This window comes from Anarhichas minor, unplaced genomic scaffold (assembly GCF_050575085.1).
Source record: "Anarhichas minor isolate MPS153535 unplaced genomic scaffold, ASM5057508v1 ptg000007l, whole genome shotgun sequence".
Taxonomy (NCBI): Eukaryota; Metazoa; Chordata; class Actinopteri; order Perciformes; family Anarhichadidae; genus Anarhichas; species Anarhichas minor.
Window position 1 is genome coordinate 14,733,016 of NW_027466453.1, and position 26,508 is coordinate 14,759,523.

At 42.3% G+C, this 26,508-nt stretch overlaps 2 protein-coding genes across 6 annotated transcripts; one reads left to right on the plus strand and one right to left on the minus strand.

The window, feature by feature from the left end:
- The first annotated feature begins 1,415 nt into the window (after nucleotides 1-1,415).
- On the plus strand, nucleotides 1,416-20,209 carry arhgap17b (Rho GTPase activating protein 17b). Of its 5 annotated transcripts, none has more exons than XM_076086048.1 (21): nucleotides 1,416-2,051; nucleotides 5,441-5,480; nucleotides 9,917-10,021; nucleotides 10,539-10,615; nucleotides 10,927-11,038; nucleotides 11,360-11,436; nucleotides 11,586-11,688; nucleotides 12,099-12,167; nucleotides 12,343-12,424; nucleotides 12,644-12,771; nucleotides 13,267-13,378; nucleotides 13,467-13,548; nucleotides 13,710-13,790; nucleotides 14,378-14,491; nucleotides 14,595-14,686; nucleotides 14,772-14,910; nucleotides 15,683-15,967; nucleotides 16,534-16,655; nucleotides 16,747-17,160; nucleotides 18,215-18,256; nucleotides 18,860-18,998. In XM_076086048.1, the coding sequence occupies exons 1-20, from the start codon at nucleotides 1,999-2,001 to the stop codon at nucleotides 18,220-18,222; spliced, it is 2,295 nt and encodes a 764-aa protein (XP_075942163.1). In that variant the 5' UTR covers nucleotides 1,416-1,998; the 3' UTR covers nucleotides 18,223-18,256; nucleotides 18,860-18,998. The 5 variants fall into 5 exon arrangements, with proteins under 5 accessions (XP_075942163.1, XP_075942162.1, XP_075942159.1 ...); XM_076086047.1 differs by having other exon boundaries at nucleotides 18,215-18,266; nucleotides 18,860-18,997; XM_076086045.1 differs by having other exon boundaries at nucleotides 1,418-2,051; nucleotides 18,215-18,260; nucleotides 18,860-18,997.
- A 387-nt stretch (nucleotides 20,210-20,596) lies between these two features.
- Nucleotides 20,597-25,417, minus strand: slc5a11 (solute carrier family 5 member 11). The gene is made up of 15 exons (XM_076086050.1): nucleotides 25,286-25,417; nucleotides 25,076-25,147; nucleotides 24,807-24,911; nucleotides 24,647-24,706; nucleotides 24,451-24,555; nucleotides 24,213-24,318; nucleotides 24,027-24,107; nucleotides 23,732-23,937; nucleotides 23,257-23,392; nucleotides 22,917-23,024; nucleotides 22,672-22,822; nucleotides 22,167-22,335; nucleotides 21,671-21,886; nucleotides 20,934-21,108; nucleotides 20,597-20,823 (listed from the first exon to the last, which is right to left on the minus strand). The coding sequence occupies exons 1-15, from the start codon at nucleotides 25,415-25,417 to the stop codon at nucleotides 20,597-20,599; spliced, it is 2,049 nt and encodes a 682-aa protein (XP_075942165.1).
- Nucleotides 25,418-26,508: the final 1,091 nt, after the last annotated feature.

A 26,508-nucleotide genomic window follows, 5' to 3' on the forward strand; every position in this document is an offset into this window, starting at 1 on the left:
TACATAAAGTTAAGTTAAAAAGTATAATTTTAATGGTACAGCAGATTCCACTGACTAATGAATCATTTCCTACAAGATGATCACACATTAAGTGAAAGAGTAACTGTAGAGGTCCTGCAAACAGACTCTGGAAGTACACATTATAATAAACTGTCATTCTGATGCTTTGCTGTTCTCATTTGATGGTTTGTTTATATTTATAGGACGTCTACTAATAAAAAAAATGAACCTGAAGATGCGCTTATGGTCAGACAAGGATCATGTTTTTAAGATCCAATAGGTGGATACAGTATATCAGACAAAACAAAGTTTGGGTTGATTAAGTTTATATATCAGCTATTATACCAACTAAAACATACAGGAGCGTGTGAGAATACAAACGTGCGTACTACGGTGTCTCATAGAAATATCGCCCGTGCACTGACAGAAAAGGTAAAAGAGATTCTTAAGATGCAAACAGAATCCTTTTATTTGACACAATGTGTGAATGTTTTCGTCAGCATCACCTGAGTAAGTGTGAAATAAATGGATTGTTTTTTATTTTAAGAGACTGTTGATTTTGGAAATGTGCACCTCACACTATTTTTTTATAAGCCTTGATTCAAAAACCTAAATTCTAAATCTAAAAGTCCTACTTTTCTAAAACTGCTTTTGAAAGCAGCCCTGAAATACAATGTGACAGAAGAGCATAGCTAAACGAGGAATAGATACCCAGGACAACAGGAACTGACTAACCCTCATTTTATACACAAATGATTTTGTGAGGCTCTGAGCTCTAACTTGGCTTCACAGATATGAAACTACGCCGCTGGTTAAACAACAAACCAGGGTTAAAGTACCCTCAGCAAAGTTAAGACTTGCACAGAGGAATGAGCAGACCCCACACATTTCCTTCCATTTATTGGGATCATATAGTCATTATCAGTCCAATGACAAACAGTTCATAGGTCCCACGACATTGCTGCTGCTCAGATCGGAATGACTTTACCATGTATACAATGTTGACCCTGATAGGCTATATAAGGGAGATAAGGCAGAGGTGTGCCCTTCGTCTGAAAAGGCAAATAATGAGCCCTAATATTGTTAACTCGATAACAGGATCCACAGAGGGAATTCACTTTTACCAAAAATGCAGGGAGACTGACTTGATCATGGGAAACATTCAGCATGTGACAGAATGTATTTTGTGTGTTTTATTCTGATCACAACATTCATTATAGTGTACTTCTGTTCAAATAGAGAAACAACTGAACTGAATTGATTGTCAGAGGGTGCCCATATGGTGACAGAGCCACAGCCACGTGGTGGCAGCAGAGTGCTGATCCAGTGTTTGATGACAGAGCGACCATCAGTCCGGAGAAACACACCGGCCACCCCTGACGTAACTGCTGACAGCGTTTCCATGCGGAGTGTAGTGAAACGTTAGTGTGTCACGTGTCTCCAATTTGCCCAATTAGTTCAGCAATTTATTTTAAATAATCAGCCTAATTTAACACTATGACGCGATTCTCTATAATCTACTGCAGAAAACTACTTTCTGTAGTCAACCAGAAACAATGACTGTGACTTTGCCATGACAGACCGATAGCTGAGTCTATACTTTTTTTTTTTTTTTTTTTGTCTTGCAAAGGTATCACATGTCACATGGGCCGTGCAGCATACAGTAGGGAAGTAAAGGCACTTCCTCCTTCCTACCGCACTAGTTGCACTCAAACCAGGCAGTTTAATAGGAAGTCGGATAATCGTGGCAATGTGGATCCGGCAGTTTGTCGGCGGCTTTTTCAGCTGATTTCTCTGCGTTTCTGTTTACAAGCCAATGTCCCCGAGATTGAGCAGATACACCATCCAGTTGTAGTGCGTTAAAGTGGTGGCAGCGCAGCCCTTTCTGCCACAATGGCTGCGACGTAGCGCAACTTTTGGATCCACGGTGGATGAACGACAGCGCTCCGAGGCGCCGCTAACTTTTACACACTTACGGGAGACGCGGAGGACAGAAACATGAAGAAACAGTTTAATCGCATGAGGCAGCTTGCCAATCAGACTGTTGGAAGGTGAGTTGTTTGCTTTAACAACATGCATTGTTGCGAGTTGATGTCATACTGGCAAGGCCAACACTGTTGCTGATTCTCATGATTTGTGAATATTCACAGAACTGTTCTTCTATTGTCATGTGTGTAGTCTGAAGGGCTGGGCTGCGTTGTCATGCGTAATAAATACCTGGATAGTTTGCAGTTCATGTCATAAATAAACTAACCCTTCTCACATCTGACATGCACTTTGATTTCTAGAACAATACAAGGAGTTTGAAAAGCTAAATGGGTTTTAATCAAGTATTTGGCTTTCGTGTTCTCCTACTATCTATGTGGGGACTTCTAGCGTGTCTGTGGCAGTAATAAGTCAGTCAATTCATGGCATCTTCTATTAAATCTAAAAAGGAAAGTAAAACAATGTCCCATCATAGGTCCTGTGAGCCCAAGATGTCATCCTCAAATGTCTTTTTTGTTTGTCTCACCAACACTCTAAAACACAAAGATATCCATTTTTAAGTTAAATCAAACTGAGAAAAGCAGCAAACTTTCTCAATTTGGATGCTAGAAGTAGGAATATGTTTTGCTTGCGGGAGGAATATAAACAATTAATTGATGATCAAAATAGTTGACTACATATTTGCGTTCTAATTAGATTCATTTAATTCCCTCTGAATATATCCGAGTACACTTAAAGGCAGAAATTCTGGCCTCGCAGAAGAAAAGCAGCGTAGCCCCGTGGGCCCTCGTCCACTTTGGGCCCCTGTGATGTCACCACCTTCAGGAGATGTTGACACATTATAAGAACCTATTTTGGAGTTACTGATATTCTGCAGATGAAGCCTAGGGTGTGTACACAAACACATATTTCCTGATGTGTGGTGGTACTGGAAGTTAGTGAACACACACACACACACACACACGCACACACGCACACACACTATATCTATACCATCTCCTCCTATCCCTTCATCTCCGTCCCCACAGGGGTTTCCAGCCCTGTTCTCTATCAGCCGCCACCACTGAGACGATGTCTCCAGTTATTACTGCATTTGTGCAGATGATGCCCGAATGTCTCTTCAAAATGACTTTCCAAGCGATAGCCTGTAGCCACTGTGGCCTCGTATTCCTCCCATACATTCCTCCTTATGTTGTGTAAGAGCAGTAAAACTCGACTGAGCAAAATGACAACTTGCTTACTGAGAGGCAGAAATGTTTGCAAGCTTACACACACCCACTGTGGATTACTGCTGGATACCAGGAAATCCACTGGTGCCATTGGCAGCTTTCTCTAAAGCAAGGTGGGAGTTAAGGCATTATATGAATACATTGTTGAGATTAGCAGCGGCATGTTAAATATACAGGTTGGTCAAGTGAAACTATGCGGCCTTTAATCACTGCAAGCAACCACTGAGGTCAAATGTCAGAATGTTTTGTTCAAGTAGAACAAAATGCCAATTACAACTTCCCAGAGCCCCAGATGATGTCTGCAAACATCTTATTATGTTTGACCAAAAGTCCCAAATGCAAAAGTAAACAAGTTTACTATGAAAAATGACAAACTGAAGAAGCGAATCCTTCATTTTTCTTTCTTGATAACCGTTTACAAAAACGATTCATCGCTCATTAATGTAGTTATTTTCTTGTTGATCACCGAAGCGATTCATCAACCAAATCTTGCAGCTCTACATCAGTTTAAACGACACAAACTTAAAGAAAAAGTATAAAGTTTACGTCAAGCTGCCTTCAGAAGGATCTGATCCTCCACCGCTCTGGGAACAGTTTTTCTGTCTGTTACCATGAACGTAAAAAGTCACGCACCATCCGTCACACAGACGCATTCATGAACATGGACTTTAAACTGATTGCTTTTGTCATATCACAAACCAGTGAATTTGTGTCCCTCGTGCCAGTTTGTGATGATGTAGTTCTCTGTTTGGCACAGGAAGGGCTGGGCACGGAGGGTTTTTGTGGAGTAAGCGTTTCCACGGTTGTTGACGGGGACACAGTGAAGGGGACGTCACAGAGCCACAGGGGCGTTTTATTTATAAAAGCGGAAGCAGCTTGATTTACATGTAGCTGTTGCAGTGTGGTTTAAGATCGTAGGGAAGCAATGTTTATGAATATTATAATGCATGAAAACGAACGGGTTTTTAGAATCTGTGTGTTTCTATTCTTAGTACAAAACGCACAGTTACTGTTTCTGCTCTTTCTGCCTTTCTGTGTTGTTTTGCTCCAAGTCTTCTTTGAGGGCCTGGGCTCCAGCGTTGTGGGAGACTATTCTCAGAACAATAGCTGCTGGCCAGATTTAACCTGAACTCCAGTCAAATCAATGCTGATTCAATATTGATAGCAATCTAAAGCATTGCCCACATGGTAAGCCAGGAAAGCCTAATGTGTAATGCGATCACGTGGATCGGTGTGTGAGATATAAATCTATAGTGTAGGCCTGCCCTGGTAGAAGAAGGGAAGAGGTCTTCAGGGACTTGTGTGTGTGTGTAGACGTGATGGGTGCACACGTTGGTGTGTGGTCGGTGTATTTGTTAGATATCGACAAGGTGAGCGATGAGCTCGTTTGCTGGTCTCACTAGCTCAGCAAGATTCCAAAATGGGTGAAGATCAGTGTTGAAGAAGACCTCGGGGGTGATTTGGGCATTTCGACATTTCCGAGACGTTTTGGAGTGACATCACTGTCCTGTTTTCTGCCGACTCTGCTACAGTGTGCAGTGTGTTTCAGACATCAACAGGCCACTTGGCAACTCCCACACACACACACACACACACACACACCTTCCCCTGTTGCCATAACAAACAAGGTGCAAGATGACACAAGAGGAAGTGTGTGTTCGGACAGAGTGAAGGAATCCAACAGGTCCATCATGGAAAACAGCCACAGGCTCTGGCTGGTGCCTGCATGCATACACATTGACTATGTGTGCACAAACGGCACCCAGTCGCTCACATATGCTTCTTGACAATCATGTGACATTTTATTGTGGGTTTAAGCATATTGTGCACTTTGTAACTTTGCTGCAGGCACAAACTGCCGACATGTTGGGCTGGAAAAACTCTTCTGCTTTAGTTTGATGGTCTCGTTTGCTGCGTGCTCGTCAGTTCATCTCAGTTTTAACAGCAAGTTACGAATTGTTTTGTTGAAATACAACTTGCGTTCATCAGCATAAAGTGAGACATGTTCAAATACTCTTACTTACATTCTTTACGCATTTCATTCAAAGTCAGTACTATGGGACAGGTGTGTCCCCTCAACTAAAATCCTCAGCATTGCATTGTGGTGTTCAGGTGTTGATGTGTCTTATCTCTGCATGTCAAATGTGTTTTTCTGTCTGTTTTTTATTTATCTATTTGTGGTCAGTATTTGACCTTTGCTTCATATTTTGTGTTTCCCTCAACAGGGCTGAGAAAACTGAGGTGCTGAGTGATGACCTCCTACAGGTGAATATGACATTCTTCTTCTCTATCAATGATATCGATATCTATATAAGTGACAACATCTGGGATTAAACAGGATTACCGACACAGGATTTAGGGATTACAGGAGTAATGGATGACTGTTTGTAGCACAGTATTTCACACTACAAAAACACAATGGTATGCATTGTTGAGTGACTAATGAACCTCAGTAATTGTCATTAACAGAGCAGTGTGGAGGTGGTATGTCTTTGCAATTCATACGTTTTTTTTAAACGCCGCTTCACATTGTAAGATGCAACTGAAGAGCAATATTCATCATATTTACTTCAGAAATGAAGTCTGAGGACATTCTCGTATAGATTTGTTGATTAAACAACCAACAGAATATAAAACAAAATTTGAAAATTGACAAAAATTTGATGGTTCCAGCTTCTCAAATATGAAGATTTAATGAATTACTCTGTCATGTGTGATAGTGAACTGAATGTATTTGGGTTTTGTACAACCCAATACAAAAATATAGAAAAAATATTCGTAAAATACCAAGAAGAAGTGAAACTCTCTGTGAAACCCGTTCATACAAACCATGCGTTAACTGTATTGTTGCACCCCGAGCATCCACTGTTCAAGTGACAGTCTGAAGTCATTCAGTATCTGTCACCCATGAAGGCTGTTATGTCCCGTTTACCGTCAAACCCACTTAACTGCTGTATCTCAGTGTAAAAACTGCAATTTAAGAAGTCCTTTTCTGGAAGAATAAAATGCAGGAGTTATCAAAAGACTAACAAGTTCTCCTCACATGCTCTGTTAAAGCCATCATGCCTGAGCATGCCTGTTGATGCAAAGTCTCGCTGCCGTCTCGGAGTAAAACTGCTGGCATTGAAATGTCACCGGGGACTCTTTCATTCACTTACACCTCGCCAGCTCAGGGGTTTTGCTCTGTAGGAAAAGTGCCTCATGGTTTTCCACTCAAGGCGAGCCCTGGCAATGTTCTGTTATCTTGAAATCATACTAGATGTACGCTGTCTGTGTCTGTCTGTGTGTGTAGTTGTGTGTGTGTGTTGGGGGATGGGAGTACTCTGGCATGTGAAACTGTGAGATCACTGCGAGGAAAAGAGTTTTGAAGAAATACAAGAGAGGCTGAAAAAGACGGAGCATGTTTACAGTAGAAAGGAGCTTTTGTGGAAGGTGAAGTCTGAAGCGTCTCATTCAATCATGAGAGTCAAAGTTTTATGACATGCAGTGAACTATGAACCTCATAGTTCCTCAAGCTCACAGTAACAAACAAGACAAACGCTTGGTGGTGGGAAAAGTGATTAATTTCTCTATAAGCAGATATACATTGTTGTTTTGCTGTAATCAAGACAACTTGTATTTTTGCTTTAACAGTGGTAATAGTTAAATTTAGACATATAAATATATATATATATATACACACACACCATTGTCTCAAGAACACAAACCGACCCAACCCTGCCTGAGAATGCTTTCTCTGGTCTTTGGTCCTCGTTCTGAACGACAGGAGCTTTGTGCCGCGTTAGACATTCCTTCAGCTCCAGCTCTCTGTGAGGAATGTGTCTGTGTCCAAGTGTCAGCATTGTCGGAAGTGGCTTGGATGTCGTCAGGCATAACAACTTGAGCTCCAAGTCAGAGTCTGCAACCTGATTACGATCATGCAGATAAAATGTGTAGTTCGCGGTTTACTGATTCGTAGACCAGTGAATCAGTATCGGCATTTAAATGAAATCACACTAGCTGGGAAAATGTTTCCCTCTTTCCAAACACGGGCAGAGAAAGAGTCGTTTTGTTTCTTTCCCACTCTCCAAAACGTTCCCACACCCCCTCCTCTCAACCGTCCAACTTGAAATTTGACTCTATGATTTACTAGGTCTCGAAGTAGTCTTTTCTTTTTTCATTTTTTTCAAATAGTCCTTTGCATTGGCCCAGGCATTTGTCATGTTTGGACGCGTAACTTGACTCTGCCCGAAGGTGATACAATCTGTCAACCAGCACCTCCAGAGCTTACTAATTAACATCTTATATATTGCTTGTTTAATCCGCACAAAAACCGAAGCGTAACATTGAAACGTTGCGATTTTACAGAATGTAATGTGCTGGACTATTTCTTGGCCGGTTGCAGTTAACTCTCTAAAATGGCAAATTGTTGTTTTTACATTTTGGTTTTTAAACGGATTAAGCAAATGAGATATAAAGTGCTATTTATTGAACCTCTTGCACACGACTTAAAGGAGCTGGAAGGCACATTGTGTCACCTTCAGACTGTGCCAGGCTAGCTGTTTTCCCCTTTTCCAGTTGTTATGCTATGCTATGCTAAGCTAAGCTAAGCTAACCAGTTGCAGGCCGCAGCTTCATATTTAACGGACAGACATGAGCGTGGTGTCAATCCGCTCATCTGACTCAACGGAGAATGAGTGTATTTCCCAAAAAGTTTAACCATTCCTTTAAGCAAGCATGACTCTTCAGGGATCCCGTTTCTGCTCTGTCATCAGTTAGCCGTCCTGCCAACAAGGTCAGCCAGCACATCAGTTCACCAGCTATCCAGACCACCAAAGCAACTCAAAAACAAAACTGTATCCACCCTCCCGGTTCCTCTGTGACTCACTAAACGTTTCACATTTTTTTGCTGTAGCAGGTCAGAGGTCGCCAGCTCGCTTTGTTCACTGTTTTCATTGCTGTGTGAAGACAAAAAAAGATGGTAGTAACTGTCCTGTAAAGCTTTGGACAGCTCCATAAACTGTAGAGGCAGCCGGAAGGGGATCGTGTGCGCTTGTCTGTGCCTATGATCTGGGAGTTTTCCTGCTCTGTGACTTCAGCGTGTGCGTGTGCGTGTGTGTGTGTGTGTGTGTGTGTGCGCGTGTGCGTGCGTCCAAAATTGAGTTTCTCCCCCGAGGCCAGATCTCTTCTTATGAGCTCAGTAAAGCCGGCTGAATGAGACGTTAAGAGGCAAGTTGAAAGTAAAGACTATTGTTGTCAAAATGTTAAAACAAGGTTGTAAGAATAACAGCGTAATAACGCTGTAGGTAAAAAGACGCAGACAATTAATTATTTGAGACATTTTAAATGTAAATGGTGCAAAACAGACCGCAATTCAACATCAGAGACATGATATTTTCAGCATCGGTGTGTGTCTCTTGGTGTACATTCATGGAAAACTCTGCAGAGACAATGCGATCAGCCATTGTATCCAGTCAGGCCTCTTTCTTTCCCTCTTGGCTTCGAGTGGTGGAGGTCTGGATCCAATCCATCTGGCACCAGATAGAGTCAGACATCCATGCATTAATCAGAGCTGAGGATCAGCTGAATGGTGAGCGAATCAATAGGATCAGGGCAAGGAAGCCAAATCCAGCTGTGGTCTGGCATGGAGCAACAGCTGCAGGAAAGAGGGAGGAGAGAGTAAAGGGAGAGGTAGGAGGAAAAGTGTGTGCGAGAGAGAGAAAGAGAGAGACTCTCATGCCATAAAGAGAACAGCAAATTAGCGAGGATAAAAGTAAAGGAAAAAGAGTGAGCGCTAGATGGGGATCAGACAGCAAATGAGGGGCCTCAGATGTAGTGACCCAGCTGGATGTTTACACAGAAACAGGAAGAGGAAGTGGATACTTAAAGACAAGTGTTTTGCGTGCTTTAGCGCACTGAATTTTGTCCACTCAACATTACTGCTGACCATTTTCCATAGCATACCGTAGTTATTAACCTTCCATTTAAACCTTCCATTCAGCCACTGGCTTCAGTTCATTTCAGTAACTTCACCAGCAGTTACTTGAGACTTGTCAGAGTTAAGTTATTATCACATGGTATTAAAGCTGCGAGCAGGAACTGAAAACTCTCGCATGTGGTACATTCAAGGACGCTCTGGTGTCTGGGATCACAGAGTTGTATGCCAAAAGAAACATTTTCATTGCAACAAAATTCAAAACATCAGAATTATTTGGTATTTTGGGATTGATTTTCAATCCCTTGGAAACAGTGTTTTTCAGCAGTAAACAGACTCTTTATTCTTATTTGATCTTAATTGTTTTATGAAGAACTTTATACGTTTCACCCACTCCTATTGTAATGCACAAGTTTTTGAAACATTCTACTTTACTGCTCATGAAGTACAGCCAATAGTTTAGGCCCGCAGTCAGAACGATTATCTGTTTTCCCTGATAATATCTCTGCATGGAGTCCTTGCATGTCAAGACAGCTCTCTCTGGTCTCTCACAGTGAAGACTACAATCCATCAGTCTGTGCTACTCATCTGCCATGATTCCCTCCATCTGGATGTCAGTGCTGCCTGTAGTAACACTGCACGCTGCAGAATAGAGCTAGAAAAAACAGCATCGACATCCCCCATCATCTTTCAAAAACAAGACCAGGATGGATAGTTTAAAGATGGATGTGTGCCTGTTTTGTTTGTTCTGATATTCTAACATTTTGTTTCTTATGTGCACGCACAGATCGAGCGGCGATTGGAGTTGGTGCGTTTGATGTCGCACAACACGCACAAGAGACTGGTGTCCTGTCTGCAGGGTCAACTGGGCACAGACACGGAGAAGAGACATGTAAGAAGCACTCGGTGTCTCTTGACTGTTCTTTCATTCAGCAGCTGCACTTTGTAGATACTAGCAACTTTGAGCAGGCCTGCCGTCACCTCATCTTATCATCTCAGCATGTTAGCAACATGCTACATAGTCAGGATCTCTATGTAAAGCTTTTCCATTTTGCTGTAAGAATCATTGTTGTTCATACAGAAATGAAATAAGGGTGGATCCCTCTGACATTGTTGTCAGTATTAGCAAGGCCCTGCTATCTTGTGCTATGAACACATCTTATGTAACACATTGATATGAGAGACACTCAGGGGAATAATATTCAGCACTGGCCTCTAGCCAGCTTCCCGATCACAGAATAACAAACCTACCTCCGCCACACACACACAATACAACTGGCAAAGTGGTTTATGTTACTTTGTCTTATTTTTTACATCACTTTTTTTCTTTTGACATGCTTGCAGCTAATAATTGGGTTATTGTTTGGGTATTTGGCTGTACTAAACTTTGTTTGCTGGTCTGCTTGCAGAAAAGGTTGCCGCTGACGATGCTGTCCCAGACCATGCAGGACGGGGGCAGTCAGCTGGGAGACGAGAGTCTGATTGGGTGAGATGCAAACGTTAACTACACTATGATTTTGTTAAATTAAGAGACCAGTTTCAGCAGACTTTAAACGTCCCATGTTGTAGAAAGTGAGATTTCCATGTCTGTTTTTGATCATAAAGCGGTTCTAGGTGGTTTATAAATACTGTGAAAGTCTCAAAACGCTCAATCCACAGAAAAATGCACACAGCCTATAATCAAAAACTGTGTCTTTCAACGCGTGTTTTCTTTAACATTGACATTTTTCCCCCTGTGAGAACAGAAGTGATAACAGGCCTATATGTATACATTCTTGTGTGTGTGCGTGTGAGCAGCAAGATGATGGATGTGTGTGGGGAGGCTGAGAGCAGGTTAGCTGCTGAACTGATGCAGCATGAAGTCCAGATTGAGAGAGACATCCTGGATCCTCTCAACCAGCTGGCTGAGGTAAAAACACTGCAGCTCTCTTCATACTGCCGTGATCACTTATGACCTACATGCATGTGTCTGTAATTCAGTTGTAAAGTTGCATTTAAAGACAAAGTACTCTTGACTGAAACACTCAGTACAGGATCTGTTAACATTGTGTGTTCTACTCATTCATTGTGCCAAATTCAACATGGCCTTTGGCATCTTTTTGTGTTATACTGCCGTTCTGCACGATTCAGATTGACAAAATGTTCTCACGGGAAAGGTGTTGGCCTCAGTGTTGACTATGAAGTGTGTGTGTGTGTGCACTCATGCTGATCCTCACCGTTTCTCTCACAGATTGAGATTCCCAATATACTAAAACAGAGAAAACAACTCGCCAAGCTGGTTCTGGACTATGACTCGGCCAAGACGAGGTACTCTAGCTCATCATCTTTATTTAGCGCCACTATTTTCAAATGTTAACTTTTAATTTCAAATTGTAAAAAAAGGAATTGTTTAAATCAAAAATGCTTATGCTTACTATAGCCATGCCTAAGTGTCTAAATAATGTCTTGGCCTGCAGGTGGTACCAGGCAACAAAGTCCAACAACCAGGCTATGGCCGCTAAGGTCGATTCACTCAAAGACGAGATGGCCGAGGCTCTCAACAAAGTAGAAATATGCAAGGTAGATCTTGATTCAAATCTTTCTTGCAATGCTTTATTTTCTGATTTATTACTCAAAGTAGGATTTATGTTGTTGTCACACAACAGCACAATGCTTTACCGACTGTGGTTTAGGTATGCTGTACTGTATATACGATATCTAATCTAATGGTTATACATTCCAGTCAGGGCCTCTTCATCAAGTTAGGATCATATCTTATGAACCGGCTGAACAAAGGAAGCCTTGTCACTGTAACAAACACGCTATGCACATCATTAGGACCACGTAATTAAAGGTCATTGCTTTGTCATCTGGAGTTCATCTGCGTTTTAATGAAAAGTTTCAGCGCAAAGTAAAGCAGAAGGTTTAAAGTTGCCATAATAATTGCCATGCATGGAAATATGTATATATATATTTTTTTCATCCTACAGGACCAACTCTCTGCAGACTTGTACAACTTTGCTTCCAAAGAGGGAGATTATGCACGCTATTATGTCTTGGTGGGTGCACTTCAGTTTGAATGACCTACAACTGAAATGGAAATGTGATGCAAATATGATCCCATCCACCATAACTGTATCACTTGGTTATGCAGTGTAAATGCTCTACCTTTTGGCTCTATGCCAAAGGTTTGTGTATATATGACCTGTGATTATGTTTGTGTATTTGTACCAGTTATTAGGGGCCCAGGCAGACTACCACAGGAAGTCGCTGGCAGCTCTGGAGGCAGCTATACCGACTATCCAATTACAGCAAGGTGAACATCGATTTCTTGGCTTTTAACTTTGTGCACGATAAAGACTTCAGACAGTGAAAGTATCACTGTGACACCAAGGCAGTTGGATGAAAGGAGAGATCATTACACCTCGCATTGTAACATATTCACCGTCAACTATAGACAAACTGTAGGAGAATAGCTGACCGACACGGAACAGAAATGCATTCGAGTGTAAAGACGCTGACTTTTTCCTCCTAGACTCCTGGATGGAGAAGCCGGCGTTCGGCACGGCTCTGGACGAGCACCTGAAGAAGAGTAACCGTGAGATCGCTCTGCCCATGGAGGCCTGCGTCATGATGCTGCTGGAGACCGGCATGAAGGAGGAGGTATGGATGCAGTGATGGCAGAAGAGCAGGAGAAGCTAAAATAGAGTGAAGTACAGCAAAGTTGAGGGTTAATTAACCAGAATTTGGACATCAATTTGTACAAATAAAACCTCCCCACTCCCCTCTGTGGGTCATAAGGACTACTCTACAAATGATGGCACGTACAGTCTGGAAACATCTGTGGCCAACTTGTGGTCAGTTAGCCTTGAAGTTATGGGAATTTGTGTGTGTGTGTGTGCATCTGTTCTGTGTAAGAATGTTTACTATTGCTCTCTTAAATTGTAACCATATCACCAGACTCCCCAAGGAGGAGATTTTTATTAACGGAAACAAAACTCTTGCTGCACGTCTGTCTGCTACTCATCCCGAAAGAGCCACATCTCTACTTGCTTTACTTCTCCTTTCCTGATACCCAGACTCACTTCTTTAATTTTGGGACTGAAACCAGTCACCTGTACCTGAACAAAGAGCCCTAATCAGTCGTTTCCCCTGCAGGGTCTCTTCAGAATAGCTGCCGGAGCTTCAAAACTGAAGAAGCTAAAAGCAGCGCTGGACTGCTCCACCTCGCAGCTCGAGGAGTTCTACTCTGATCCCCACGCCGTTGCCGGTACAACCTCTTATAAAAAAAAAAATCCACAAAAAGTGAGCCCATCTGGTCCAGATCATTTTCTCATAGCTTTTCTCCTCATACACAGGAGCCCTGAAGTCCTACCTCAGGGAACTTCCTGAGCCTCTAATGACTTTTGGCCTGTACGACGAGTGGACACAGGCCTCCAAGTAAGAAGACACACGGATATGGCTCTTTTAATATCCTGTAAAACCAACTCCCTCTGTTTTAATAAGCATTAAACACACACCTGAAGCAGTGTGTGCTCACATGTCGCTTTAGATTAGAGACTTGTGTAACAAGTAAATATTTTGTGTGTGTGTGATTTCAGTGTGTCTGACCCTGACAAGAGGCTTCAGGCCTTGTGGGTGACATGTGACCGTTTGCCAAAAACCCACAAGGCAAACCTCAGGTAAGAGCATCTTCAGCTATATTGTATTGTGTTCGCATGATGCAATCATAGTCCATGTTCGTATACAGCAGAGGTGTACGCTTCGTTTCTAAAAGTAGTCTTCATCAACAGAACTGAATGTATCGAGTTAACTTTGCTTCTGTTTTTCACTTTTATTCGTGACACTGCAGATTTTGAAAAGTAATTTGATGCCTTGTTAGACATATCAACAAACACTCACTTCTGGCGTCCAAAGAAAAACCTAAAGGGTTGAAAATGTTTTACAAAAAAATTGAAATGAAAAGTAAAAGAGAAAATGTATTCTTGTCACACAAAATTATCTTTATATTTTCTCTCTAATTTATGCTTTTTTAAATGGTTAAATACTGGTCGGTTTTTACCACTTCAGGCCTCTCTAAAGGTCAGACCCCAAATAAAACCCTTTAATGTGAAAAATGACTGGTTGAGATGCTCACAACTAGTATTCACACCAAGACTTTTACTTTGCTCTGGGAACTACTGGCTTGGAGTATTGGTTACCTAATAGCCTGTAAAACACGTTAGCAGTAGCTTAGAGGTTTTTAAAGCAATTTGAGTCTCTGTTTCAGGTATCTGGTGAAGTTTCTGGCTAAACTGGCTCAGGACAGTGAGGTTAATAAGATGACTGCCATCAACATCTCCATTGTCCTTGGGCCCAACCTGCTCTGGGCAAAGACTGAGGGGTGAGAACTGTGCACTGTTACCTCATATCTATGTCCAAGTACAAAGTGAAGCTGAGGCTGATGAAGCTTCCTCCTGTCCCTGTCTGCTTGTGGTTGTGTTCAGGACGCTGGCAGAGATGGCAGCGGCGACATCTATCCACGTGGTCGCCATCATTGAGCCCATTATCCAGCATGCTGATTGGTTCTTCCCTGAAGGTAAAGCATCTCTATTGCTGTATTTGCACCAGTGCTTCTCTCTGTCTTACCTAAAAGTGTTTGCTTCCCGCTGTGTTCCCTCCAGAGGTGGACTTCAATGTGTCGGGCATGTTCGCCATGCCCACCCACCCAGCGACCCCGGACCTCGACCCCGCCCTGGATAGGAAACGCCCCGGCAGCCTGGTGGGGCAGGACGGGGACAGTCACACCCCCCGTAAAGACAGGTACCTGCCTCGCCCCCACCTCAGCCTCAGCCTGCCCCTGATCCTCCCGTCTCGTCCTAAGACACTGAGCAGGCAGGAGTCGCGGGGCCCGGTCGTGTCGGCACTCTATATAGTGGCCAACGAGTCCATCACAGTCACAGAAACACCCACTGAAGATCTGCCCAGTCCAGACTTCAAAGCTGTGCCGCAGTCCAATGTAGCTCCCCTGAATCCAGTTACTGATAAGTAAAATAAGGGAATGATGCTTTGTGTGATTTTTGCACCACAGTTCTGTTATGTTTAGGTGATTTCAGCATAAGATAATCAGCTATGTTTTACTCAAGATTGGTACTGAACATGAAAAAGCAGTTCTCTTTCAGACATTTTCAATTTTCAGCCTCATTGGGATACCATTTTGTTTAGAGCTATAATTCTGGTGTGTTGCTCTTGTGTACTCTTGTGTTATCTTCTTTGTTTCCTAATTAAAGCTTAGGTCACTCTCTAGGTTACTGGTTTTATGTTTTGTGTGGGCTTCCTCTGTTGCATTTTGTTTGTATGGTGTGGCTTCTGTCTCTGCAGAGATGTCGCAGTTCAAAGTTCTATTTAAAGAGTTCACTCTCATGTGGTTTTGTGTTCTTTTTCGGTTCTTGTATCTGAACTGGTTTCATTGAACTCAGGAAGTGGCGTCTCTTTCTGTCTCCTGCACAATCTCTCTCGGTCTTTTGCTCTTTCGTTCTGTCTGATGGCGTGTGGTTTGCCTTCCTGAACTCTCTCCCCTCTCCCCCCTCCCTAGCACTGTTAACAAACAGCCGGAGCCCGCTCCACGTAGAGCCAGCACTGTTAATAGAAAGCAGCCACAGCTAACCTCACCCACCTTCCAACCCCCAATGCCCCTTCTGGAAGCCTGGGGTCCGGCCCAGCCTGAGCCCCAGCTTCTTTCCCCGGCTACAGAGGCTGAGCAGCCCGGCCTGAGTGGTGCTAGTACTGGTGGTGGTGTTGGTGGTGGTCTGGGTGGTGGGGTCCAGGTAGCGACAGCACAACCTCAGGTTGTAACCCAGCTCAGCGCAGAGGAGAACAGGTAAGGAGGAGCGAGCTGAGGTAGCAAAAATACTCCACCGCCTGCTCGCAGCCAATCAGCCAAATCCGGAGCTCACCCGCCCTTTATTTTGTTTGTCATGTGTTTGATTGGTCTTTGAGTTTCAGTTCCCATGTCGAATGTCCTAAAATATAAAATCATAAGAATAACAATGTCTGTTACGTCATTTTAACAAATTTAGAATGTAATGCAGCAAAGACGTGATGCTTTGATTACAGGCAACTTTGATCATCCATCCTGCTTGTTGTGATAAATCTATTTTTAAAGATCTACTCTCTCTTCTTCTTGCCTGCATGTCTGATTGTTTGACTTCTTCCTAGCAATGTCTGATTTTGCATGCAACACATTACTGAACGTTTGAACAAACTGATTTTGTATCCTCCTCACTACGCTTGTCTGTTTTGTGAGTTACTTGTGTGAAAACCTTCATCTAATGAAATTAGCAGTTTGTTTTGTATGTTGCTCGCATGAGTTCTTGCAGCACTTCCTTGTTAAAGTACAGATGACATGTTGATGGATTAACATTTGGATTCATTGTATTCCCACAGCCCAGCCCGTGAACTCATGTCCACCCCCCCGCCCCAGAGGAATGGTTCAGTCCATCTTGCAGTAGGAACCCCCCACTCTCAGGTCGGCTCCAGGGGGCCAAGTCCACACATGGTTCGCAGAGGTGGGATAATGTACTGATCATAATTCAGATTATGTAATACTATCAAGTCAATGTTGTTAATATCATGTTATAACTATGTTTTCCTCTGAAGGCACCAAGAAGCAGGCTCCAGCCCCGCCCAAACAGTTCAGCCCCTTTGCCTCCCAACCCAGTAACACCCAGACACCCGGCTCCCCTCATTACCCACCCATCACCCCCCGACGCCACCCCGGCAAAGACAGCCCAATCCATGCTCCGAGCCACCCGCCCCCGCATCCTCCTCAAGCCCACCAGGCCCAGGGGGAGTCGGAGCCCTCTCCACCCAGCACTCCCACTCCTCCGGACACTCCACCTCACGATGGGCCGCACTCCAACCCGCTGTCTTTCCACCACTCTGGATCTCTCCCTCGCCCCTCCAGGCCGGCTCCCAGGCCACGGCCCCGACCCAGCATGCCGCCGCCCCCCCAACCTGCAGCCAATGACAACGGTGATGACATCTGCGGCTCCGCCTCCAGGATCATAACAGGTAAACAACCTTTTCCCTGTGCCTCACAGATTTTTAGATGACATACTCCACTAAAAGTAGCAAAACCAAGATATAAAAGTACTCCATTACAGTCAAAATGACACTCGAGTGAAAGCACAGAAGTATTATATTCTTTTATAATTTAAGCACCATTTCAATGTTGTAGCTGGTTGAGTTGCTGCTAATTAACAAATTTATAATCTGTTGAGTTGTTTGTCATATTTTTTAAACTTGTGTTTACAATGCAAATTCATAATTTGCAAGATAAGTATATGTATACTACAGTTGTAAAATAAATGTAGTAGAGAAAAAGGTACATTTGCTTTACTCAAATGTTCAAATAAAAATCCTACATTTAAAGTTTTACTTAAGTAAAATTAGAAAAGTTTTTGTATCAAAAAGTAGTATATTATAAAACTGGATTATAATTATCGATGCAATAATGTGTTCATCACTTTTCATGGTTCAGCTGATTAAATTGAGCAAATTGTATTACTTTATATACTGTTAGGAATGTTTAACCTATAATGATGCATCGTATTTTATTGGTTGGTCATATTTTGTATTATCAATCTGGATCCGCAAAGTAACTCGTCACATATATAGTATTAAACATATAGTGGAATGAAAAGTATTTTGTGCCTGAATTGTGGTTGAGTAAAAGTATGAAGTAACATGAGACGTAAAGTACATTATACATAAGCTCAGTACTTGAGTTGGTTACATTCCAACAAGGAGGTAAGCCAAAGAATAAATAAGTTTACTGTTTATGCAGCATTTTAATGAAATTCTCTATATATAATTTCAGATGTAATTACACCTCTTTAGTGATGTTTAACGTGATTTCTTTTTCTGTGGAGACGTTGCAACGACGGAAATCACTCGCTGGTCTTCTGCTGATACTGTTTTCAGTATTGAGTGATTTCCGCTTCCTCTCAGGGCATTGCTGTATTTAGCTTTCTGGCTTTTGGTTTCACTGTCTCATAGTATGCTTCACATACTAAATGCAAATGTGGTGATCTGACGCATGACAGGAAATGTGTAAATATTACAGATGTCTGAGCTGCTGGTCTGCCTGTAAGATGAGCTTTGCAAGGCAGGTAATGGTATGGATCTAATTGGCTGATGTGTTAGCCTTGCTTCTGTGTCCACTGCATGTGTGTGTGTGTGTGTGTGTGTGTGTGTAGCTGTGCACATACTGTATACATACATATATGTATGTATATTAGTATTGTCCAGCATTTTAACCCTGCTGTCCAGCGAAACTAACATGCTTGTGATTCCCACACCGTTTCCGATGCGGAGGCCTTTTGTCTGCTGACAGTTTTCTGTGATAACTGACACGCTCTTAAACAAACTAAACACACTTTAAACTGACCGTGTGCTCTTGATCTGTATGTACATTTTCTTGAGCAGAGCTGTGTAGAAAATGTTGCATTTAACGATTAACAGACCAAGGATACTCTCCAATAACCACCTCTAAAAACGTCACTTAGCTGGTACTATAATTGCAATGTTGACTAAACTTAATAGAATCTTTGGTGTCTTACAAAGGTGGTGTGTGCGCGCTCCTCTGTTTGAAACTGTGTTTGTGTGTGTGTGTTGCTATTATGTTTGTTTCATTGCTTGAACTCAAGTTCAAGAAACAGATTAAAACCGATTTAGTTTGCTGATACGTCCTTCTAACTGTCCTGCACAGATGGAGGCCTGTTCCTGAAGGGGATTGGACGAGCCCTCATCCCTGAGGTGATTGCGGACCAACAAGGGGAGAGCTCTGCTGGTCAAGAGCCCACCACCACCACCACCCCAGCCTCGCAATTAGACCCTCAAATCCAGGCAGAGTTCACCGCTCTGTGAAGAATAGAGGGATCGCTGTGCTCCAAATGTAACAGATTTGAATGTTTTGAATCAAATATCAGACGGATAGCTCAAACACATCGGTTCACCCCAGCTCCTCACGCTCCATGCACATGATGCCAGACTGCTTCCTGGGAGAAACGGCTGCCTTTTCTTCTGATTTGCTGAGACTTACCTCAGAAAAACCTCAAAATCTTTGTCCAGCTGTTGGACTTCATATCAAACTTCCTTTGTTCCATTTCGCAGGGTATTTTAAGATTGGACTGCAGAGCCTTGCTAGCCTCGAGGCTAACGAGACTTAAATATATGTATAACCTGAACACATAGCTGAACTCATAGGGTGCTAAGCTTTCAAAGTTTTCATTTGTCTCCTCTGCTTTTTAAAAAAAATAAATCTAGCTATTGATAACACAGGTTCAATGCTATGAATGTTTTTGAAGACAAATCTGTGAATGTTGCTTTAACACCGCGTACACAACTAGTATTTTGTATTCAGTAGAGATGTGTGGAGATATGAGTGTTAGCCAGCCACTGATCATCTATTTATCATTTTCCAATTTGTCAGTTTCAACTGGCTGAATGTGATGTTCAGCTTTAAGGGCTTTTCAATAATTGTCACACTTCACACTAAACAGACCAAAACATGGATTATGGGCCAAAGGAAATTTATTGAAAATTGAGAGCTGCTCAGCTCCTATTAGGGTTGTTCATGACCAAATATTTTGTGCAATATAAAATACAGTTGTCTTCCAGTGGTGTCCTCTTCACTGTACACATGCTGTACGTTTTGGTATTTCAGTTTTCCTTCCATTAATCCAGTGGGGTAGACTTATTTTATTTCATTTGAATTGTATTTGTTTTCAAATGGCCTGATTTAATGAGCTCAAACTGGCTTTAGACCTCAGATTAGATTTCCTCATTAAAAGGGACAAATTGATTGTGTTAATTGTATTTTTAATACATAGCTTGTAATCGATCACGCACACTCGAGCTCAAAGCTATGAACAAATACAGCCAAATTATTCTGTGTATAGTATTTACTACGGCTGACAATCTTTTCCTTGTTGGGGTGTTTTTCAGCTCTTTGTTTTTTTTTTAAAATTTCTTAGCATTTTTATGTTGGCTTTTCTGCACATAATGCGTCATACAATGCATCATTACTCTTGATAATTAAAGGTTGTTCAACATTTTACGGTGTTGTCAGCTTCTTATCAGTTATTTGTCAAAATGTAATTGATCCTCAAACAAAGCCTGAAAAAGACTTCACCTGCATCAGTCATCGTAGTCGGTTTAAGTGTATTATTCAGCTGTAATTATTTTACAAAAAGATGAGCTTTTATCAAAATATGTGACATAAGCATTCTTTCAGGCATCAATGTTCTGAAATTGTACGAGAAATGAAACGGATTGTTAAACATGGCAAACAACCGTGTGTTTTGAAGGAAATAGCATCACTGTATGAAGATGTATAATTTTATTGTCAGTTTAGGACCAAAACTGAAAGAAAGAATTTCTTCTCATATTCTGTTTTACCCGCCCCGCATACCAAGTGTCCATCGAGAGTGTCATGATCTGCCTGTCAAGCCCAGTAGCCGATGATAAAGGCAGTTACAGAGAGGCAAATGATGAGGTTGATGTTAACAATGAGTCTTAGTCGCGGCTTTTCCTCCAGAGAACCGATAGCCGGTGCAGGACGCGGCGCAGGATTATCAACTCCCTCCTGCCGTCTCTCCATCCCACACATCCAGTAGATGGCAGAAATCAGCCTGGACTGGCTCTGGACGCTGGACACGGATGATGAGGAGTCTGGAGAGTTCAGAAGGGAGCAAGAAAACACTTGACTAGTGGAGAGGGTGTGTTCACCGGCAGGACTGACAAATGGAAAAGTGTAATGGCAACGCAGGACAGAGACCCACCTTTCCTTTGCTGACATGCTTTTCCGTTGCTGCTCTCCTGCTCTCTTCCTGTGACTTCCATGTCATGTATCTGACTAGGGATCACCTCTAAGCTCTCATTGCTCCGCTCCACTGAGAAGACCTGATCTTTGGGCTCCACTGGGTCAAACCTAGTAAACCAGGTGAGGCGGCTAATCTGTTCAAAGAAAAATATGCAAAAAAGTGAATTTTCAAAGATCTAAGAATATCTGATTTATTCTCCTGCAGTCATTAGACAGGGTATCAGTGTATATCTGTCTGGCACCTAAAGCTGTTTATATTATAAGTCAGGTGTGATTTACAGCAAAAATAGGCTGCGATGCTTATCTGAAGGACCCAAATGATGATCCAGGGTACAGTTTTTTCAGTTTTCCTAAAAGGTATCCTGCAGCATTATTGACCCCTTGTGGTGCAGTAGAGCGAAGTTGAAATGAGCAGTTCCATGTGTTTTTTTGTATTTTGTGCAGCAGCATTAATGGAAGAAGACTTAAAACACGTTTAAAAGAATTATGCATTTTATGTTTTTAGTTACGCACAAAATGTTTTGGGAAAGAAGCGCCGAATCTAAACCCTTTGGTCTGCTTACAATGAAAACTCAAAGTTAATTTCTACATCTGAATCAGTGGGCCGAGAAGGGGTCGTTCTTTTCCCCCATCAATGTGGGTGGCATATATTTGAATAGAATAATGGAGAAAATGAAAGTGAATAAGGGACTTCACCTGCTCTGGTTTGGGCTCCTCTGTAGTTAGGCTGACGACGACCACCACAACTAGTGTGATGAAGGACAGCAAGATGGAGAAGTACAAGTAATGGACATATTTCAACACCCCGGGCCTGTCGTCGTCCTCATAGCAGAGGGGCGCAGGATAAATGAAGTCCAACAACATGCGGATGCAGCCCACCGACAGGCCGACAACCAGGCCCCAGAATGCACCCTAAAAGACAGAGCGGTCTGAAGACGCAAAAAATATTTCTCACATTTCGCCTCATAAATATGAATGCATTATTTCTGATTATACACCTAATAAGTACGGTAACTAACATTGTGTAAAGCCTGTGATCTACAGTAAATGCGTTACATATACAACCATCTCAATGTAGAATATGACCCAACATTGATACTTATTTATTCATTTAGACAGTGAAGAGAAATAGAGCATAATATTCTTAATGAAAAGTTATTTGGTCAATCTTCCCATTGAGACACAACCTTACCTTCTCATTAGCCCTCTTCCAGAAGCAGCCTGCGAGGAAGATGATGGAGACTGGGGGCTGTAGGTAAGTGCTGATGGACTGGATGTAGATGAAAAGCTGCCCACCCTGACTGGCCTGGACCACAGGAATCCACATCACAGACACCACCACAAGCACGAGCACAAACACCCTGCAACACACACATGAAACGCAAGATCTGTGATTTTAACACAAAATAATTCAGTTCAGTCCTGCCAGGACGAGGTATACCGGAGATTAAATTACAGGACAGCTTGTAAGGAATAGAAAACTATGTATATTTGAACATCAGTGTTTGTTCGGTTGTGTGTGTGTGTGTGTGTGTTGGCTAGAAAGGAAAATCTGGTGAAGTCATTCCTTAAGAAAATGTGGAAAGAGGAGTTATGGTGTTATTGTTGCAGGCTGCGGTATACAGCATACATGCGGCAACCAGGTTCATATTTTGGGTTGCGGGATGATCCCTGCTTGTCCACAGGTGGTCACTTACCTGCCCACAATCATAAGTTCCCACTCAGATGCCCGGGATCGAAAAGTCTTCCATAGATCCATGGTGAAAATAGTGCTGGCGCTGTTGAAGATGGAGGTCAGAGAGGACATGAGGGCGGCAATCATTACCGCCATCATCAAACCTCGAAGCCCTGGGAAGGAAAACACGCAAAGATTGGCATAAAATATGTATATAGAAAGCAAAAGGCAGTATACCGGAGGTTTAACGAGGGAAAAGTATCTCACCTTCAGGCAGCAGCTCCATGACCAGTCTGGCGTAAGCTGTGTCTGTACAACCCACTGGGTTGCCACAAATCTGATCACACAGCTCAGGGTCTGCACACGCCACGTCATCTACACAATATCATGAAAACACACGACACTCAAACACTTTCAAACATTAAAACTCTCAACACATCAACATGACCTGAATGATTACTGAACCAGTCCCGATTAAGCCTTTAGTACATTTATAATGTTAAATAATATTTAACATAAGTCATGTATAGTTTCGCATTAAGCGTGTATCAAGAACATTTTCCCGGTTGCGGTCTTGATTAATTAAAACATGCATTTTATACTGTACCTGTGTAAAGTATCCTGCTGATCATGCCTGGCAACATGATGACAAAGAAAGGCAGAATCTTTAGATAAGCAGCCATGAGTGAGCCACCTTTTGCATGGGTCAGGGTCTTAGCAGCCAGGGAGCGCTGCACGATGACCTGCAGAAACCCACAGCTGACCCTCAGTTACACAGCAGTTTTTAAGTATATTTTAATAGAGCGCGTTCTAATCAGAACGGATACGGAAATCACATAGCTTGCAAACAAGAGTGAAAAGCACTAAACTACACTTTCATCTCTTATAGATGAAAGACCTTGTGACATTTTAAAAGTAAAATAAATAACCCATTTTTCATATCCATGTTGGCAACTCTAGGCCTCTATATTCTCTAATCAGCACATGATCTATAGTTAAATAATGATTGCTGCAGTAGTAATTCTTTATTCTTTCATTTGCTCTTATTTGTTAGAAAAAGTGCTAAATTTGTATTTCCGTACCTGGTCAGAACACCAGTACCACATGGAGGGAACGGACATGCCTATGATGACCCCGGGCCAAGGCAGGTCAGAGTTCACCGGGTCTCTGAAGATGTGGAAGGAGTCATCTCGAGGGATTCCACAGGTTGAGTTTGGCACACGTATCGAAGGGATGGCGTTGGGGTATCCATCCATCAGAGCATCCCAGCCTCCGACCTCGGCAAAGCCTCAACAGGGGGACAAGCAGGGTCAGATAAACTGGACCATAGAAGTGCTGGTGATGGGATGGTGTCACGTGTAGACAGATCTGACTTACTGAAGGCCATGAGGGTGAGAGCTCCGGCCAGCATGATGACGGTTTGAACAGCATCTGTGTAGATAACTGCAGCCAGACCGCCTAGGAAACAACATACAGTGACGCACGGAACAAGCAGTAAACAGCATCATGTCTAATTCCTAAGTGAGAGGTTTTTTAAAATGGCGAGGGAAGGCGAAAGGTCACCTGCTACAGTGTAGAGAGCAGTGATTGACAGCAGCATCAACACAGCTAAGTAGATGTTCCATTGTAATGCGAGCTGAATGAACAATGCACCAGCATACATGTCCACCTGGCAAGAAACACACACAGAGTGGTGGTTACAAGATGATACCAGCACAAAAGATTTTAACATACATGCACAAATACAAATATACCTATTTGTTACAGCGTAAAAACACGAGAGAATTATTGTGGATCATACCGATATCTTTGTAAAGATGTAAATAAATAAGGACAGGACAGCTATAAATAGCTGTGTTCTTCTACCACCAAAGCGCCTCTGCAAATATTCTGGCATGGTCATCACCTGGAGATGAAAGAGTTCAAAGAGGATTATATATAAAAGGAATAAATGAGCAAAATAATGCACAAGCATGTGTGATGTTTAGACGCCTCACCCCAGAGGCGATATAAATGGGCAGGAAGAGCCATCCCAGCAGCAGCACCATCAGTATACCCTGTCCAACACCAAATATGTACTTTAGAAACAGCTCAACATTTCATATTAAACTTGTTTTTATATTAAAATGGTTTGAGAGCATATATAAAATCTCTTACATTCCACTCGTATGCAATCGCCCCAATTCCTGCAGCAGCTCCCGACCCTGCCAGGCCGATGAAATGACCACTGCCAATGTTACTGGCAAACAGCGAGGCACCCACCTAAATAAAGACAACAGCCAAAATTAGAATCGCCTCAGAAGTTCACTTTGAACTGCAGAACATTTTGCCTTTAACCTTTTAAGCGTTAATATACTCTTGAGTTAGTGTGGCTTGTCTGGCAGTCTGTGAAAACAAAACAAAAAACACAGATTTGTTTGACTCACTGGCCACCAGGTCATGTTCTTCCCAGCCAAGAAGTATCCATCCACCGTGCTGCGCTTCGTCCTCCACATGGACTGGTAGAAGAAAAAAGGAAAATATGTCTTGAAGATACAATTCCAAGAGAACTGCATCAATGGTTGTTCATGTTGACCATTCAAAGCGTGTAAGAATGCTTAGTAAAGGTATTAGACATGTTTATTTCTTGTACTTACCCAGAAGCCAACAGCCAGAACCAGCAGAAAGTAGACTACCAGCACAACTATATCTACAGTGCCCAGGGCATCGCTGCTGCTTGGAGAGGGTGATGGAGACGGTGATAGAGACGGTGATAGAGACGGGGGCATGTTGATCTTTTGTCGGCCTTCTGTAATGTCAAAGGTCGTTTGTGGAATCAAAGAAATTAACAAATTCTGTCCCCAGCTGTGATAGTAAGTACAGTTATCAAAAGCAAAGACTAGTTAGTCTTGAATAGGTTCCAAAGTCATGAAAAAGTATCCGTGTGTCCCAACTAAAGTAAGTGCACTTGTGTGCAGCCCTTATGTACAATTTTGAGGTACGTTCTTTTTATATGCTACTTTCTACCTCTCCCACACAATTATTCGACTGATCGATACTTTGTATGTACAGACTTGACAAAACATATGAGTTTATTAAACACAATGCCTCGTTATTAATTGAAACAGGAAGATGATTCGTCTAACTCAGACCGCTCAAGTGTCAACATCAGATAAACACTTGAGTGACGACTGTGCATTTTATCCCCCATCATATATAGTTTTGAAGCGATTGCTTAATAGCGGGAAAGAACAGGAGGAACGTTTACACCAAGTTTAACAGTTTAAATCTACATATGTCCACCCGACTAGTGTATGAGGATACTAGTCGTCTTGAAAAGTTGTGAACCAAAACTGACCAGTAGAGTTGCGACACGCTGTATCTTACTCTAAACTCAAAGCCACAATTTTATAATACATTTATATAATATTTAAATGTCTCCGTTACTGGAGACATGTTCATCAAACTGGCTGTACTGTTGTCAAAGGCAATAAACGGTTGTTTTACGCTTCACATATTGAGATTTTCCAGCAATTCAGATCAATAACAACTACAACGTGGTCTCTTACCATCTTCAGGCTGTGTATTGGAGAGTACTATCCGGTTAATAAACTCACCTTTTAGTCAGTTGTCACACAGTGTTTCCTTGAGCCGAGTTGAGACAAACTACATGAGGATGATCCCAGGAATCTTGTGTTTGTTTCAACAGTTTCCTTCACTCACCAAAAGATCAAACTCCACGTTCACCTTGAAATGTAAATGATTTATTACTAAACAGAGCAATAAAAGGCTGCTGCTGCTGCTAATGGAAAACTAAATTGTTTGCTGAATGAGTTTTATTTTGGCATTAGATGTGTGCAGTGATATCGGGATATTAATA

Coding starts and splice junctions, on each gene's coding strand:
- arhgap17b (XM_076086044.1), top strand. CDS start 1,999: ATGAAGAAACAGTTTAATCGCATGAGGCAGCTTGCCAATCAGACTGTT. Junction 12,425..12,643: donor GACTATCCAATTACAGCAAG/GTGAACATCGAT, acceptor TTTTCCTCCTAG/ACTCCTGGATGGAGAAGCCG. Junction 13,379..13,466: donor TGATCCCCACGCCGTTGCCG/GTACAACCTCTT, acceptor CCTCATACACAG/GAGCCCTGAAGTCCTACCTC.
- slc5a11 (XM_076086050.1), bottom strand. CDS start 25,417: ATGCCCCCGTCTCTATCACCGTCTCTATCACCGTCTCCATCACCCTCT. Junction 25,148..25,285: donor TTCTGGCTGTTGGCTTCTGG/GTAAGTACAAGA, acceptor TTCTTCTACCAG/TCCATGTGGAGGACGAAGCG. Junction 24,319..24,450: donor ACATCTTTACAAAGATATCG/GTATGATCCACA, acceptor GTTTCTTGCCAG/GTGGACATGTATGCTGGTGC.